The sequence below is a fragment of the Enoplosus armatus genome, chromosome 12 (assembly GCF_043641665.1).
Source record: "Enoplosus armatus isolate fEnoArm2 chromosome 12, fEnoArm2.hap1, whole genome shotgun sequence".
Lineage (NCBI taxonomy): Eukaryota > Metazoa > Chordata > Actinopteri > Centrarchiformes > Enoplosidae > Enoplosus > Enoplosus armatus.
Window position 1 is genome coordinate 18,930,726 of NC_092191.1, and position 15,823 is coordinate 18,946,548.

Genomic DNA, 15,823 nt, shown 5'->3' on the forward strand with positions numbered 1-15,823 from the left:
TAGGGTCATTAGTATATAAAAAAGCCCAAAACACACCACTTACACACATTTTAAGTGTCCCCACCCACCTAGGAATAAGGGGGCAAAAATGTTCTCGGTTATGACTCAGTGGGGCTCTGAGGGAAAAGGCAGGGAGTGGCTGACCTCAGAGAGACATAACTGTTAATCTTACCATTGAAAACAATGACAACGAAGCCAGACTTGAGACAGCTGAAGACTGGGATTCAGGGACATATCTTCAAATCCACAAGTGGAGCACAGGCACACTCATACATTATTCAAATATGGATTCCTTTGGAAGGGAGTAAACATGGTGGACCTTCAATTCAGTGTTAGGCATACTGCATATACACAATTAAAGAAACTATTATACCTAATGATAGAAAAACAACCTGAAGAAAAGAAGAGCAAAATATTATATATATATATATATATATATCCCAAATATTAGTCAAAATCCATGTCAAATGCATTTTATTTTCAACCATACCAAGTGACTTGCTTTCAACAATGCATCAGCCTGCTCCTCATACACTGTAATCAACACTAAGCCACAATCCATAACTTGTAAAGGTGTGTTGGGCAGTGACCCTACCTGACAGATGGCTTATGATCGTATAACAGTAACATTACAACACAAACAATTAGGGTTATCTTAAAAGTAATTTCAAACTTTTCTAAATGACAGATTGCAGTTGATCTGTCTATGAATTGGGCATTCTCTCACAGTTGGCATTTTTTAAGGCTTTCAGGCCATTTTTGTGTTAGCGTTATTACAGATTACAGCCAGATTGTGGCTTTGGTAGTTATACATGAACATTCTGACAATCTTAAACTGTGATTCCTCATGAGCACCAAGTGCTGATTGTCTCACATCTCAAGTAAGATACACATCTCACCTCCATTTGTCATTACACATTCATAAATGTACCAAAATACTATATAATGATATAAATACTGATATAATGTTTTGAAATAACAAGTAAACCAATGCACATACAAACACTCAAACACATCAATCAAAACTTGTGTAACTTATACATTTCAAATGAAGTGCTGCTGATTTTTCAGCATGATGCATTTCAACGATTGGCAAAGTGCAAAGACGGCAAATCAGTAATCAGTAATGCACCAAAAAAAGCAGCATCTAATAAACATATTCACTGTGTCCTGTGACCAAGCAGCTCCAGCATAGCCATGTGGCTATAAAGGGGAACATGCTTTTCTGTTGACTGAGTTTTGCAGTGAGTTCTGCTTTAAAGCCCCAATGTTTGCACTCGTGTACTATCTGGTGTGCTGACTGGATTAAGAAAAGCTTCATACAATATTTGATCAAGACAAAAGGCAAATACACATAACATTTCTTAAGAAAATACTTCTACGTTTCCTCCATTTATTGATAAAGGCCTCTTGTTCAAACTTTAATTTGACTAGAAATTGTTGTCAACACCTTGATCATGACAGCTGTCTTATTATGAAGACATTGGCACAACATAGAAGGCAACAACATTGGCTTGAAAAACATGATTGCACTGAGCTACCATCAATTATGTGCTGAATGGTAGGAAATACCAACACTGTTAATCAATGCATGCAACTTCCACAAATGCTGTAGATAGAGGTGGAGGAAGAGAGTTAGCCAGAGCAGACTTGTTCACTATCAAATATACAGCAGGTTATCTCTCCTCTTCGTTACAAAGTGTGCTGTCATTATGATATCTCCTTTGCCAGCTCAACGTTCTCCTTGGTGAACATGCTGGGCTCTCCCTTGTGTGTCAGGCTGTCTCCCTCCACCGCGGGCCTGGCTGGCTGCTCCTCCAGTTGCTCCAGTTCTTCCAGTATGGTCTGAACACGACGGACTCCATCCCGCCTCGCCTGCCGTACATCTACGCGACCCTCTGGGTCAACCGAGTCCAGTGCTAAGAGCTCTTTGGTCAGCAGCTCCTCCAGTAACAAGTATTTCTTATCATTCTTCTTTCCATCAAAACATTTCACCTCCTGCTCCAGTTTAGAGACCCGGTCGACTATCTGCTGTACCTTAGCCAAGCCTGGGTGGATTGGGCACTGAGCAGCCTGTTCAGCCTCTACCTTTGCAGGTGGGACCTCTGGGGGCACAGCTGTCATGTCCTGGGCCTCTGGTTTTGGAGGTATTTGAACTGTGATATCTGCAGTATGCTGTTGCGGTTGCTCTGGTTTCTGGGGCTGCTGGAATTGTTGCTGCGACTGCATTAACTGTTCAGGATGCTGAGGCTGTGGAGATGTCTGAGGTGGTGCCTGCTGGAACTGCTGAGGTTGCTGGAACTGTTGAGGTTGCTGAGGTGGAGGCTGTTGGAACTGTTGAGGTTGTTGAGGCTTTTGGACGTCAGCTTCTGTGTGCAATGGTTGGGGGAGCTGCGTGTTCTCGGGTTTCTGCTGAGCGCTTTGTTGTTCCTGCTCCATTTTCTGGGGCGGGTCTCTTGTGAGGACGTGCTGCTGAACCTTAGAAGTGAAAAAAGAAGTCATTAGGATCCGTCACAATCTAGGTCAACACGTACTGACGTGGAAAATCAAACACTTTTGAGCATCAAGACAAATCCAAGTGAAAATACACTAAAGTAAAATCACCTGTGGTCTTTCTCCCAGAACCTGCGTTATAATAGGTGACTGGCTTCTAATATGAGGTGGGAGGTGAATAGAGTCGCGATGCTGCTGGGGAAACAGTATCGGGGAAGCCTTTTCCCGGGGAGGCTGCATTGCTGCAGAGTAGCCAGGCCACTCGTCTGTCTGAATGCGGTGGAAGGGCTGCTGGTGCTCTGTGTAGGGGACGCGCTGAGAGTAGACCGAGGGATTTAACTGAGCCTGCGTTTGGCCTCCTCCACCCTCGTGGATCACCGGGATAGGGATGTAACCTGCTTGAAGCCCAGTGCTGCTGGGCCGTGGCGGTTGGTGATGCGGAGCAGTATAAACCTTGAAAGTAAATTAAATTGAAACAGGGAAAAGTCAGTATTTGGTCATTTATTTTCATTGAAAAACTTAACTTATACTTGAATGCAGCAGGCATAGTCTTATGGTACTCAAGTCCAACCTCTGCTGTTTGAGAAACAGGCGAGCTGGCCATTCCAGTCTCACTTGAGCAGCTGTCTGAAGGTCCATGTAAAGGTGATCTAGGCCTACAGTGGAGCCCCGGCGTTGGGGAAGGTGTCCGCCCATCTGTCCGGATATTCTGTGCAGTGGTTGGCTGGATGTAGGAGTAACATGGATGCTGTTGCTGCCTCAGTTCTGCGCCCTCGTGGAAGACTGGGATAGGAACATAACCTGGGCGAAGAATGGGGTGCTTCATTTCCCTCACAAAGGTCTTCTGCATCTCCTGAGGACTTGGTTCGGGTGGTATGTTGGGTCCATTTGCTGACACTTCTCTGACCTGAAACACAGCCAACAGTATATAGATATGAATTAAAACACAACTAATTATATTATATTATTATAGCTTTACAACAATGAATATCAAGAATCTTGTCATTTATTTCTATTTCAAGATCCAGCAAAGGAAAGCAAGTAAATAAAAACTACTCTAAGCACTTGGAAAGCCTTTTAATCAACGACATTTCGGCAACATTGATGCCGGTTCCTGTACTTATAATAAAGTTATTCAACAATTTAACGACAAAAATAGATTATACATTATTAGTAAGTATACTGATGTCATTTACAGTTAACACTACAAACTCGGTTGACATTATGATCCCTAAACCTTAACCAATTATTAATTATTATTAAATATTTGCCAAATGATTGGCTTATTTTGACAAATTAGAAGTTATGAAAACTACTAAAACTAACAAGATGCTTGAGTATTTTTAACCAAGCTACTCTTGCTTATATTTTTCATCTAGTAAATTGTACAGGTACTCACTCCTCCACTAAGAGCTTTACGATTAAATTAAGTACAAACCTCGTGAACTCAACATTCTTATCTGAATATGTGCAGCTAAACATGTTGTCTCCAAAAACTTACTATAGACATATTAATATATACCACCAAATGGTTTTCAAAACCTGGAGGTATTTTAATAGGAGAGTGCTCTCAGTCCTGAGATAACTGCAAAGGTTATAGGTTAAAATGTGACATTTCCACAGGGGGATGCCAAAAGTATCACCTCTTTGAGTATTTGATAAATGAAATTGACTTCTGACTACCATGGACTTCAGCACATTCCCAGTCAGACAACTGCAGTGTTTGTGTTTTGATATGTTGCTCCACAATCGAAGTGACATCATTCACCTGGCTGAATATCCGGACTTATCCCACTCACAATAGTTTGGCACACCCTCTAAACTAACATGTTATTAGCTAATCATCATTATGTCACACAGAGAGAGAGAGGGAGAGAACTTTGTTTTGCCCCGCTGCCGTTTCACAAATTCCATGAAGAAGAAAGAGCCAATCTTTCAATTTTTGCTTTTCATGAATTACGATGAATAACTGAATTTCTTCCCCAGAATACATTTGTCTGCAGACAATACTAATAATCACACTGAAAGTAAGTCCCTATTAAACTTACTGTTGCAGGGAAATTATTATGATACCACAGGAAGTACAATTAGCATCATATATCATAAAGTACAACACTGGCATTGGCAGACAATGAGACTCATCAGGAATAACCTAATGCTATTTTTTAATTATTTTTCTCATAGTGTAGCAAGCGACTAGACACCTGCCAATGGCAGCTATGGAGGAGTTCAAGCAACAGGTCTACTGACAGTTCAGCACTCTGTCAATGATATATCTGAAAAGTGATCAAAGCTCTAAAAACTAATGCAGAAGCCTACAGATTTATATGTAAGCCAGTGACAGACCAAAGTTATGAAATAGCTATGAACGACCCTTTGCCCTCTGCCATTTCAGCATGGGACACTGCACACTGCCAGCACCATTGCACCAATTTTATCCCCTGACAGCTGTGTATTTCTAGCAGATTCTCCGGGACACTAACTTTGGACAACAGTGTCTATCTCTGAGACGAAAGATTACCAACTGGCAGCCCCCGAGGCTCACTCCAGCCCACGGGTTTTCTCTGCAGACCTGTGTGTTTTCACAACATGTATTAAAGCCAGCTGAATATGATCTGCGGGGCGGCCAGCGCCTCTGTCGTACTGTGCACTCCTCAGGCCAAAGTGAGGCGGACCTGCCTCAATCCTTGTAAGGGAAAAAGTTTAATGTGAGCTGGACGTCGCAGTGATTTCCCACCGTGAAAGAAACGTGGTTAAAACGCTGGAAGCTCATCAGAGATAGCCTTTACATACTGCAGGGTGACTCATCGAGTAATAATAGTGTTAGATCATGACACGGGAACATAACGGGGTTGATCACCCGTTATAATAGGCTTATGAGCTGTCTGTGAGGGGGAGGTGGCGGTGCCAAACAAGGCCTACAGTCAACAAGATTAATATACAACAGTGATGTAGCACAACGCTTTTGCCGCTTTAACAGCGTATCAAACCCAAACGCGCACCGCAGCCGCCGCCGCTCGACACGGAAATTAGCCGTTAAAGAGTTGTACAGCCGTTAGCCGTTAACACCGACACGCCAACTTTATCGCGCGGCTCTTTTTTTTTTTTTTTTTTTTTTTTACCTTTTTCGTGTCGTGTCTCGGGTCATTCCAGGTTGTCGTGCGGTTGTTGTGATCCACGAAGAAGGGCCATCCCGTCTGAGGGTCAATTTTGACTTCCCATCCGAGGGGGAGAGGGTCGTTGTCATTGTTGGCCATCGTCAGTGTCGGCGACTGTGTCTTCATGCCGTTCATGTTGCTGGTTGTCGAGTACTGAAACATTTTATACAGGCGACGGACGCTTTAAAGATTCCTTCAAGTGACGTGCAAAAGTGGGCTGGAAGTTTCTCGAAATAGCAGGGTTAATGTTGGGGGCGGACAGCGCTGGATACGGTGGCATGGGTTCCCAAACCTGTTGTGTCGCAGACCCCCCCCCAACATAGACACAAAGTAAACCTCTGATCTGCATTACATATTTCCCCCCAGGGAGCCCCATTTAGGAGGATTTTCTGCTGCAGCTGTGGAGAAAGTGACCGCTCCGATCATGACAGTCATATTATCTTCTGCTGACTGGGAAATCTTCACCCTTCAGCCAATACTCCTGGGACTTCCTGGAGCCCCACCAGTGACACCCCCTGTGCGTTGAGAATAATGTTTTGTGTGTTAGACAAGGGAATCCCAAGCTTTTCCTTAATAAAAAAAAAAAAAGGTCCCCCAAATAGATGTACTCAAACTCCCACGTGATAAATCTTGTCCAAGGGAACTCAGTCAGGGCTTGCTGTGATTTGGTACATGACTACAGAACTGTGGTGGTGTGATACAGTGTGGGCACAGTGACACCTCTAATGACAGATCCTCGTTAATCACATGGCTACTCCAATCCAGTCTCATACTATGAGGAAAATACAAGTAAATCCCCAAAAACTCATTCTCACTTGGCTGGAGACTGTCTGAATCGTAGTTGAAGACAATTGATTTCTGTATTTTTGGACACCTGAAAATAGTGAGAAGATTGACAATAGCAAAGCCTGCAAATGGATGTTTGTAAGTGTAAAGAGCACAGACATTATCTTTCTAAGATATATAGAAGAAGATAAGTCCGCTCAATAAACGTTTTTCAAAAGGAATATTATAGGGACTTGTATTGGTTATTATATTGTAGCAACACAATACAGGAGATACAAATGAATCATAAAGTGGCCAGAGATTAAGTCAGTATCAGTGTGTGTGTGTGTGTGTGTACTAGTGACACACAAAAGTCTTATTATGTTTGTTTTTTTGCATGCGGAAAAAATTCCAGTCAGCCCTACAGTGTTCAGTTGTATGTGCTACAATAATTGATGCCTTTGGTCAGTGGAATCATTAATACAGTGATAAATCACATTGACATATTATTATCAGATTCTTCATTCAGTGATGATGTTGATGTTTCCAGAACATTTGCACGGGCCATCTCTGACGTTTGCAAGCCTACCAACCAGCACTGAATGGATATGTGTCTGGTAACCTCCCACCACCCGTCCTGGCTTGACCCCTCTCTGAGGTGGCTTCTAATGCAGTGAAGACCTCAATGTTGCTCAACACAAGTTGGAATCACTGCGCCTTGATGGGAAGAGTGAATGAAGAGAAACCTTCAGTATTTTTGATGGGTTTATTTTTTGACAATTAATAATGACACAGGAGAAATCAAATACTTTAATAAAACTACTTCAACATAAAAGCAAATGCCAAAAACTCATTCAAGGAGAAAAATGGAAAGTCTTTGGTGCAAACTAGTGCTACTATTAATTACAGTTTTTAAAATGAAGATTATCCCATGTTCCTAATTTGACTTATTGTCCTTTTGATACATTAGTCAGTACTCAATACACCTTTTGTGCAGTTAGAATAACACTGCTTAAGACAGAATTTGTACTCAGATTCCAGAAAGGTCCCCGGGCTTCGAGGCACTTCCCTAAACCGTCGAACACCGGTGATTAAAACAAGCCTACCCTTCCGCATTTCAAAATAAAAGTCTCTTACGCAAATTACGTCCAGACGTTGCCTAATGTAATAAAATAACTACTGAATGTGTTCGCTGTTTGGCCTTTTGCAGTCATTAACTAACGAACCACCTCTATAAACATAGCCATCCTTAAGAAATGTATCATTTCCACTGCTGAAACTGTACAAATTGTGGATTTTTGTACCCTGCTCTTGCCGGGGCTCTTCTCACGCACGCACTCACGTCCTCAGCTCTTCTAGCGTGACGTATACACTGGCGCCCGGTTAGCTAACTTCTAAGCTAGTTAAAAGCTAGCTACTTGTTGTAGTCAACAGCGTACACCGGAGTCGTTTAACGTTAGGTTACTAGCTAGTAACTAACGCTTTCTGCCCTGGTGACTGTCGGTATCGGCCATGGACGACGAAAGCCACCCCAAAACCCTGTAAGTAATTTTAGGTGTCTTAACAGAAGCGTTAGGTATCGTTAGCGAACCGGTGGCTAACTTAGCTAACGGTAGTCGCTGTCTACACAAACCTGGTGAATACTGCGAGACAACATAAACATTTAATGATTCACTAACATCAGGTTAGTTGAGATACTGTTACATAAAAACTCATTAGCCATTAACACGCATATTATACGTGTAATCTGTCATCGTTGGCTGTTACTAACGTTGGGCCAGCTTGCAAGTCAGGCAAGCTACTGTAACGTTAAATAACGTCGCATTAATAACTTACCACCACTAACCAACCGAAATAAGCCGCATGTGCGTCAGTTTTTCAGAACAAGTATCACTATCGGTGCCACTTCATCGTTACCTGGAGTAAACTTAACACTTTTCTCAAAACCTCCTCTTCCCCATCAGGTATGTGGGAAACCTCTCCAAGGATGTAACCGAAATTTTGATTCTGCAACTCTTCACCCAGATAGGGCCTTGCAAAAGTTGTAAAATGATCACAGAGGTAAGCAGTCAAGATATATTTTTTATCTTCCTGTATGTCTATTTCTTTTCTTTTTATGCCCCCTGCTCTGTCCCTCACATCTGGAGTGTGACCACTGACCCACGTTTCACCTAAAAGTTATGAACAACTGTTAGTTGAGGTCCCCCACTGTTGGAAAACTGCCTCCACTGGAAAATGTGAATAAAATAAAAGTAGACAACTGTTTTGAGTTGCAGCTATATCACAGTTGTCTACAAAATAGTGGAACCAACCTTTTGAACTTTGTGTTTGACCTTGTCTCTTGCAGCATACAAGCAATGACCCCTATTGCTTTGTGGAGTTCTTTGAACACAGAGATGCTGCTGCAGCCCTTGCAGCCATGAACGGGAGGAAGATATTAGGAAAGGTGGGACAATTTGTCTGGTCTAAAATTAAAAACGATGTGAGGCGGCTCAACTGTTTCTGAATTCCCCTGTGATCCTTGTTCCTTGTGTAGAAAATGTCTCTTGTCATAGTTGTAAATGCTCTCTGTGAACTCCCTGCTTTCAGGAGGTCAAAGTAAATTGGGCCACCACTCCAAGTAGCCTGAAGAAAGACACATCCAGTAAGTGTTCACCTATTGATTTTCTAATCTGCTGAAATCAAAGTTTACCAGAGAATAGTAAATATTTCCTTTCCCTTTGTTTGTCTTTTGCTTTGTTCTAGATCACTTCCATGTTTTTGTGGGTGATTTGAGCCCTGAGATTACCACTGAGGATGTCAAGGCAGCATTTGCACCTTTTGGGAAAATCTCGTAAGTTTTCACTTAAAAAGGTATTTCTTTTTATTAGCAGTACAATGATTTGAATGCTACCATGCAAGCAGATTGATTTCTCTAAAGTTGGGCAATATTAAGGTACTTCATAATAATCTTCTGCAAGCTTATGCTCTGAAACAACCATCTATGACCATGTTTACATGCATACAACATGGGTATTGACTTAACTGTAAAAATAAAAATGTTAAGAAAATTACACATCACAAAATCACAAAAAGAATGTTTGGTGTTCATGACTTGAAACACTGGTCTACAAAGTCTTACATCCTGAAGGTTTTTGTTCCTTCTCAACAGTTTATGAGCAATGTCTGATCTCAGATACATTATTTTGTTTTCGGATTAAAGCAGTCGTTTGATATCATGTGAAACACTAGGACACCCTGGTGGTCCTAGGGGTTAAGAGGCCATCCATGAACGGCAAGGTCCCTCCTCTCTTATTACCCCCCCCCCATTTCCTGTTGTCTCACTGGTGATGGCTATCCAATAAAGGCATAATATGCCCCACCCAAAACAAAGAGATCAATTCAAATAAAACTTACTAAAGAACACACAGCAATGAATATTGAGAAACAGACTTAAACTGTAAAGGGGAAACAAAAGCTTGTATGACGCGGTGAGACACTACTGACAAAGCATCTGTAGAGATGGGTGCCACTGAAAATTAGTACTACATGTACATCTTTTTTTGAGAGAATAAATTATCAGGTAAACAGACTAAAATGTTGTCTCCTGTGAGACGCGATGTTTAGAAGTCAACAGAGATGGTTAGTGTTGCGAGAACCGCTTAATTTTTGTTTGATCTTGATGTGTTTGTCAAATTTATATCATGTTTAAAAGACACTACATCCATGTGTGTAGTTAATGGAACAACATCATTATCAGTGATTATTAGACATACTGAACCTCTTACCATTGTATATATTGCTTTGTTTTTAAAAACCACTCTTAACAGATTGGAACAGCCTCATTTAAGTTATTAATTACCAACACACTTCCTGTGAATGGTTAGGTGCTTTATTCCAGTTACTTACTCACTGCATCTCTCTGTTTTTATGACTGAAGTGTCAGCTTTTAGCCTACTCATGCTTTTCTTTGCATATTTAGGGTGTGGTAAGTAAACTGTATGTCAGCCAAATGTAAGCTGTGTGTATGAACCTGAACAGCTTTTAGTTGTGGGTCTCAGTAAAGTAATAGCACTTTGGTTATTTTACAGAAATGCTCATAGGATTGGACAGGAGCTTGAAGGCTAACAGCAAGGAACTGTGCACTCTGGAGACTCAGATGTAGTTTTTTTTTCTCTATTTATTCCATTCTTTCCATATGTCTTTATTTGTAGATACTATGTGTTAACATGATCTAGCTTAGATTAACAAATTCCAATACTCAATGTATTCCTCTCAATCTATGTTTTAAATTGTCTCATTTTGATTTGCATAGTGTTGTTTGTAGTGCAATGATCCTCTTCCAAAATTTCTGAAAATGTCAATTTCTCAAAATTTGCAGCTCCCCAAACTCCATACTCCATATTGGTGGTAAAGAATTGACCAGGAAAAATAAAGAAATCAGTTAACAGGCCATGTATGCCTTTTAATTCCTTTTTCTCTTTTGATATTTTCTATATATTTCTATTTGTAGGAAGAGCACCAACAGCAGATTTTAAGAATGCATGGTAATCCATATAATCTGTTCCTTTGTGAATTTAAATCAGTAGCCTACTGTTGAAGACTGAACAAGAAGTGGTGCTCTAGTGGCAACGATCCATTAATACATCTGAAATAATTTAAAAACAATACTGTAGGCTGCATGTATTTGTACTTGTTTCTTTTGTTTTCAAGTGTTGCTTTGAAGTTATATTACGAGTCAGTGCTCAGTACAAGGTCATGATAGCTAATGTACATTAATGTAGGAGAGAGTAGAGGATTCACAGTTCAGTGTGTTTTGCGTGGTTCCTTTTTAGTTTGAAGCATTTCAGCTGGAAAGTGCTCTGAAGTTGTTTTCACGTTTCCCTCCAGGGATGCCCGTGTTGTGAAGGACATGACGACAGGCAAATCAAAGGGGTATGGATTTGTGTCCTTCTACAACAAACTGGTAAGGCTCCAGTGCAAGAACACAGACTGAAGGTTATTTCTATTTTCCGTTTATTATCCTACTTTAATGCATTCACAGTAATTCAAATATAATGAATCATAGTTGAAACCAACAAGTTAAATCATCTAACATTACATAAGTTTCTCAATAATACTTAGATCCAAAACAGTAAAGTACAGTAAACTATATTTTGATTACTGATTACGGTGACTAATACACTTAACAGATTCATCAAATCCAGAGGGCTAACTGTCTTTGATTTGGATTTATAGGATGCAGAGAATGCCATTGTTAACATGGGGGGACAGTGGCTTGGAGGACGCCAAATCAGAACCAACTGGGCAACACGTAAACCACCAGCTCCAAAGAGTGCCCAGGACAGTAAGTTTTAAAGGCCTCGCACACCCACACAGGGGATTTCACTTATTTTGGACGATTAGAGCTCTTCTCGTGGCGCAGTCAGACCAAATGTCCCATTTCTATGTGGAACAGTGTGAGAAACATTCGCTTCTGAGCCCAGTGCCTTACCCAGCATAGTTCTGCCCAGAGCAGAGGTCTGACCAGCCAGGATAAGTGAAAACACCACTGTGGGTGTGCAGGGCCTTTAAAGGAACATTGAGCTCCACTGGGACGGGGGGGATACCAAACCCAGTACGTCAATATCATTAATGTGACAATATTTATATATTACCATGCTAGACTTTATTTTTAGCTTTTGATAAATCCCATTCAATTTTAGGCAACAAATACTGGAGTGGAGGTTGTTTCATTATAGATGTCATGATAGTATAGTATTATAGTGTTGTAGTATTGTATTGTTATAGGTTTGTGTGTAAAGGTAGGAACATCCCTTTACAAATGTTTGTTTTTATTTCAGATGGCTCAAAGCAGCTGAGGTTCGATGACGTCGTGACTCAGTCCAGTCCACAGAACTGTACCGTGTACTGTGGAGGGATCCAGTTAGGACTATCAGGCATGTGTCATGTTCTCTAAAGACGCATCGTTACAGCCCTTAGTCACATTGCAATGGTAGTATTATTACTCACTTTCCACAATTAGCCTAAGAACTAACCACATTAACCTTCTTTCCCGTTTGACTCTTTCAGAACACCTAATGCGACAGACCTTCTCACCGTTTGGTCAAATAATGGAAATCAGAGTTTTCCCAGAGAAAGGATATTCCTTCATCAGGTAATGTCCCAGTCCATTGCAGCATTTGGCCTCTAGATGTCAACACAAGCATATTGCATGACTCAGTGACAGGCCAGTCAGTAATTGACTCAGTCTCCGTGGCCTTTTCTATCATGTTTGTCTTCACCTCACTGCTATTATGAGGGATCAGTCAGCTCAAAGTTGTCATACCGTGTATTTTCTGAATTGCCTGATAGAGATTCTGTTTGATAAATGTGACTGCTAAGCTGCTGTTTTCCTTTTAAGGTTTTCCTCCCATGACAGTGCTGCCCATGCCATCGTTTCAGTAAATGGCACAGCCATTGAAGGACACATAGTGAAGTGCTTTTGGGGCAAAGAATCTCCTGACATGGCAAAAAACCCACAGCAGGTAGAGACAACGTCACTGATAATAAAACTGATAAGATTAAAAAAACAAAAAAAGATCCCTATTATGCCTTTTTAGCCAAAATTATGAAAGGAAACAGAAACGTTATTATACAAATGTTTAAAGGGTGAAAAAATAGACTAACAGACTAAAATGTACTTTTCAAAAGGGTAAATTGCATTTCTTTTTTAATGTGACCTGTGTGTGTGTGTGTGTGTGTGTGTGTTACTTAGGTTGAGTACAGTCAGTGGGGGCAGTGGAACCAAGTCTATGGGAATCCACAGCAGCAGTATGGGCAGTATGTGACCAATGGGTGGCAAGTTCCCTCCTACAGCATGTACGGCCAGACGTGGAACCAGCAAGGATTTGGAGTAGAGTGAGTTTTACTCTGTAGTATGTGTTCAATGAATTCATAAACATTTTGTATGACTATATTGTTACAGGCCAGAAGACTTACCCAGGTCATTAAATGCCTCTAAACTGTGATGGCGGTAACTTGACCACTGTCTCACTTTAAAACACTTTCTCTGAGATAAAACATGAAACCTTTTCCTCCACCCTGGGGAGAATTGATTTATTTCATAACACAGCTGATCTTTATGTGGTGGTATCTTTGCAGGCAGTCCCAGTCACCGTCTTGGGTGGGAGGCTTTGGATCTCCGTCAGCCCAGGCTGCAGCCCCGCCTGGTCCAGTCATGTCCAACCTGGCCAACTTCAGCATGGCTGGCTACCAAACGCAGTGAGCTGGCCATTACCTAAATCTAATACCAAGGGGATTTTCTCAACTCTTGTAGACCACACAGCACTCATCTTGGCAGCTGCTGTGGTAGAAGAAGGACAGGGGCCATATTCACAAAGCCTTTTGTAGCTAATAGTTGCTCCTAAACAACCAGTTTAACAATTGTTTTTAATGACAGTGTCCAATTGACTCAGAAGTTTATTTGATGGTAATTCATAGTTCTGTTATGGACAAGTGCTCTGAGGTAAAGCCAAACCAACTGTCTTTGTCTAAGTAGATATTAAGGGACATGCCAACCTTTTGAATGTTTGGCCCTATGAAAACCTTGTGACTGTGACAAAGAGGATTTGCAGCGTTGGCATGCTTACTGGACAGCTATCATAACAGAGATGCAGACCATTTGATGCCTTTCCTCTTATTGCACGCCGAGTAAGTAGACCGATGGGCCAAACCATCAAACAGTCAGTGGAGTCCATTACTACTTGTTTCCCTCTCAAATTCAAAATTTCAGCAAAAAAGTACCTGAAAAATCTGAAATGTACACAAAACAGCCAGTTATTAGTTATTTTAGATAGTTATCGTAGTGGAGCTAAAAGCACACTTACTACAAGCAATCACTTTACTCCAACAGCTCACTGGAACATGACAAGGATTAAAATCCTTGGAAACCTCACACTTTTTGACATTAATATTGAATTATTAAATATAGCAATAACTGCTCTCATTTTGCCAATATGTTTTTCTTTTTTATATTTCAGTGAAAAATGTTTGTTAGAGACTTCAAAATGTTTATTTACATGTCATTTTTCTGCCATTTTATACAACAGAAGACAAAACTCGACTGGAGTCTTAATGCATCGATTAGGGTCATTTCTATCATACAGGTCAGTTTTTTTTTAAATGGTACACAGTGATTACAGTGTTCACTGATCACAGATCAAGCAGGTATGATCGGTAACCATAAAGAATGAACCAACCTGCTTAAAGTTGGTCTGGGCTTAACTTCAGCTCATAGCTAGAAATTCAGTCCTATTTTGATATATGGATAGAAAATGCTTTGTGAATAGAGGCCCCATAACAGTAGATTGCCTTTCCAGTATATGTGAAGACACTATTTGTATCAACAACTGTGGCTTTAAATGAGATTTAAGCGGGATGTGGTATCTCTTGGGTAAATTTTGTGTACAAAGAGAATTTCACCTACACAGCTCTAAAAGCAAAAAATATTACGTTTTTCATGTTTTGTATTGGAGTGATCAGCATGTTCTTTGCAGACTTTTGATGGACTTTAGTTTACACCTTCATGTATCCTAGATTGGACTAATATATAACCCTGTGTCTCAAAGGAAAGGCTGTAGCACATGCTACACTATGTAAAGAAAAAGAAAATATTGTAAAAACCGCTTAACCCCCAAACTTTGTAAAGGCAACTGACTTTGTGTGCTGATTCTGGGGCTGGTTTCCTAGAAAAACATTGAATCTTAAGTATTTTCTTCCTTCCTCTTGATAACCTCAGTTAATTTGTAGTCATTTCTTTCTTATGTCTGTGAGAGTTTTTGCAAAGAACCTCTCGACTCGATTTAGCACCAAAACCAGCCCCTGATCATCCACTTGTGTAAAGACAAATTGTCTAATGTCTTAGGCTTACTATAAATTGGGATTGTTTGATTTTATGTTTTTTCCACTGGAGGTGGAAGGTTTCCTAAATATGCCATTGATTTGTCAGGGCAGTGGGCACATTTTCTGCCCCTTAGTGTATTTTGAATTTTCTTAGTATTTGCCGAATATTTCCATATATTCCAGGCAACTATTTAAAATCACTGGCAAATTGTGACAAGAGGATTTTTCAATGACATCCTGCCATTTGGATTTTATTTGCATATGTGCCATTTTGTACAGTGTACACTCATTGTAAGCTCACTCTCCTTTTCCTGTAGCCAACAAATTAATAATATTTTTGTTTATTTGTTTATTAGAGCTGGACGTGTTCATGTAACAAAACAGGGTCATGTTGGCTGAGAGTGTAAATACAAACCTTGATCACAGACCTTCATGAAACTTAAGAAATAATGTACATACGATAGGTAGAATGTTATGAAATGAAATGCCATCATTCAATTTCAGCAATATAATTTATGAATAAGCCTTAATTGATATGTCAGTAA

At 40.5% G+C, this 15,823-nt stretch overlaps 2 protein-coding genes across 3 annotated transcripts; one reads left to right on the plus strand and one right to left on the minus strand.

The window, feature by feature from the left end:
- Window positions 1-463: 463 nt before the first annotated feature.
- Window positions 464-5,813, minus strand: bag3 (BCL2 associated athanogene 3). The gene is made up of 4 exons (XM_070916173.1): window positions 5,616-5,813; window positions 3,065-3,400; window positions 2,605-2,946; window positions 464-2,478 (listed from the first exon to the last, which is right to left on the minus strand). Exons 1-4 carry the CDS (start codon window positions 5,811-5,813, stop codon window positions 1,711-1,713), a joined length of 1,644 nt encoding a protein of 547 aa, XP_070772274.1. The 3' UTR covers window positions 464-1,710.
- A 2,567-nt stretch (window positions 5,814-8,380) lies between these two features.
- Window positions 8,381-13,856, plus strand: tial1 (TIA1 cytotoxic granule-associated RNA binding protein-like 1). Of its 2 annotated transcripts, none has more exons than XM_070915673.1 (11): window positions 8,381-8,477; window positions 8,764-8,862; window positions 9,006-9,060; window positions 9,162-9,249; window positions 11,286-11,361; window positions 11,634-11,742; window positions 12,239-12,334; window positions 12,468-12,552; window positions 12,799-12,922; window positions 13,153-13,295; window positions 13,539-13,856. In XM_070915673.1, the coding sequence occupies exons 1-11, from the start codon at window positions 8,466-8,468 to the stop codon at window positions 13,660-13,662; spliced, it is 1,011 nt and encodes a 336-aa protein (XP_070771774.1). In that variant the 5' UTR covers window positions 8,381-8,465; the 3' UTR covers window positions 13,663-13,856. The 2 variants fall into 2 exon arrangements, with proteins under 2 accessions (XP_070771774.1, XP_070771773.1); XM_070915672.1 differs by having other exon boundaries at window positions 8,451-8,513.
- Window positions 13,857-15,823: the final 1,967 nt, after the last annotated feature.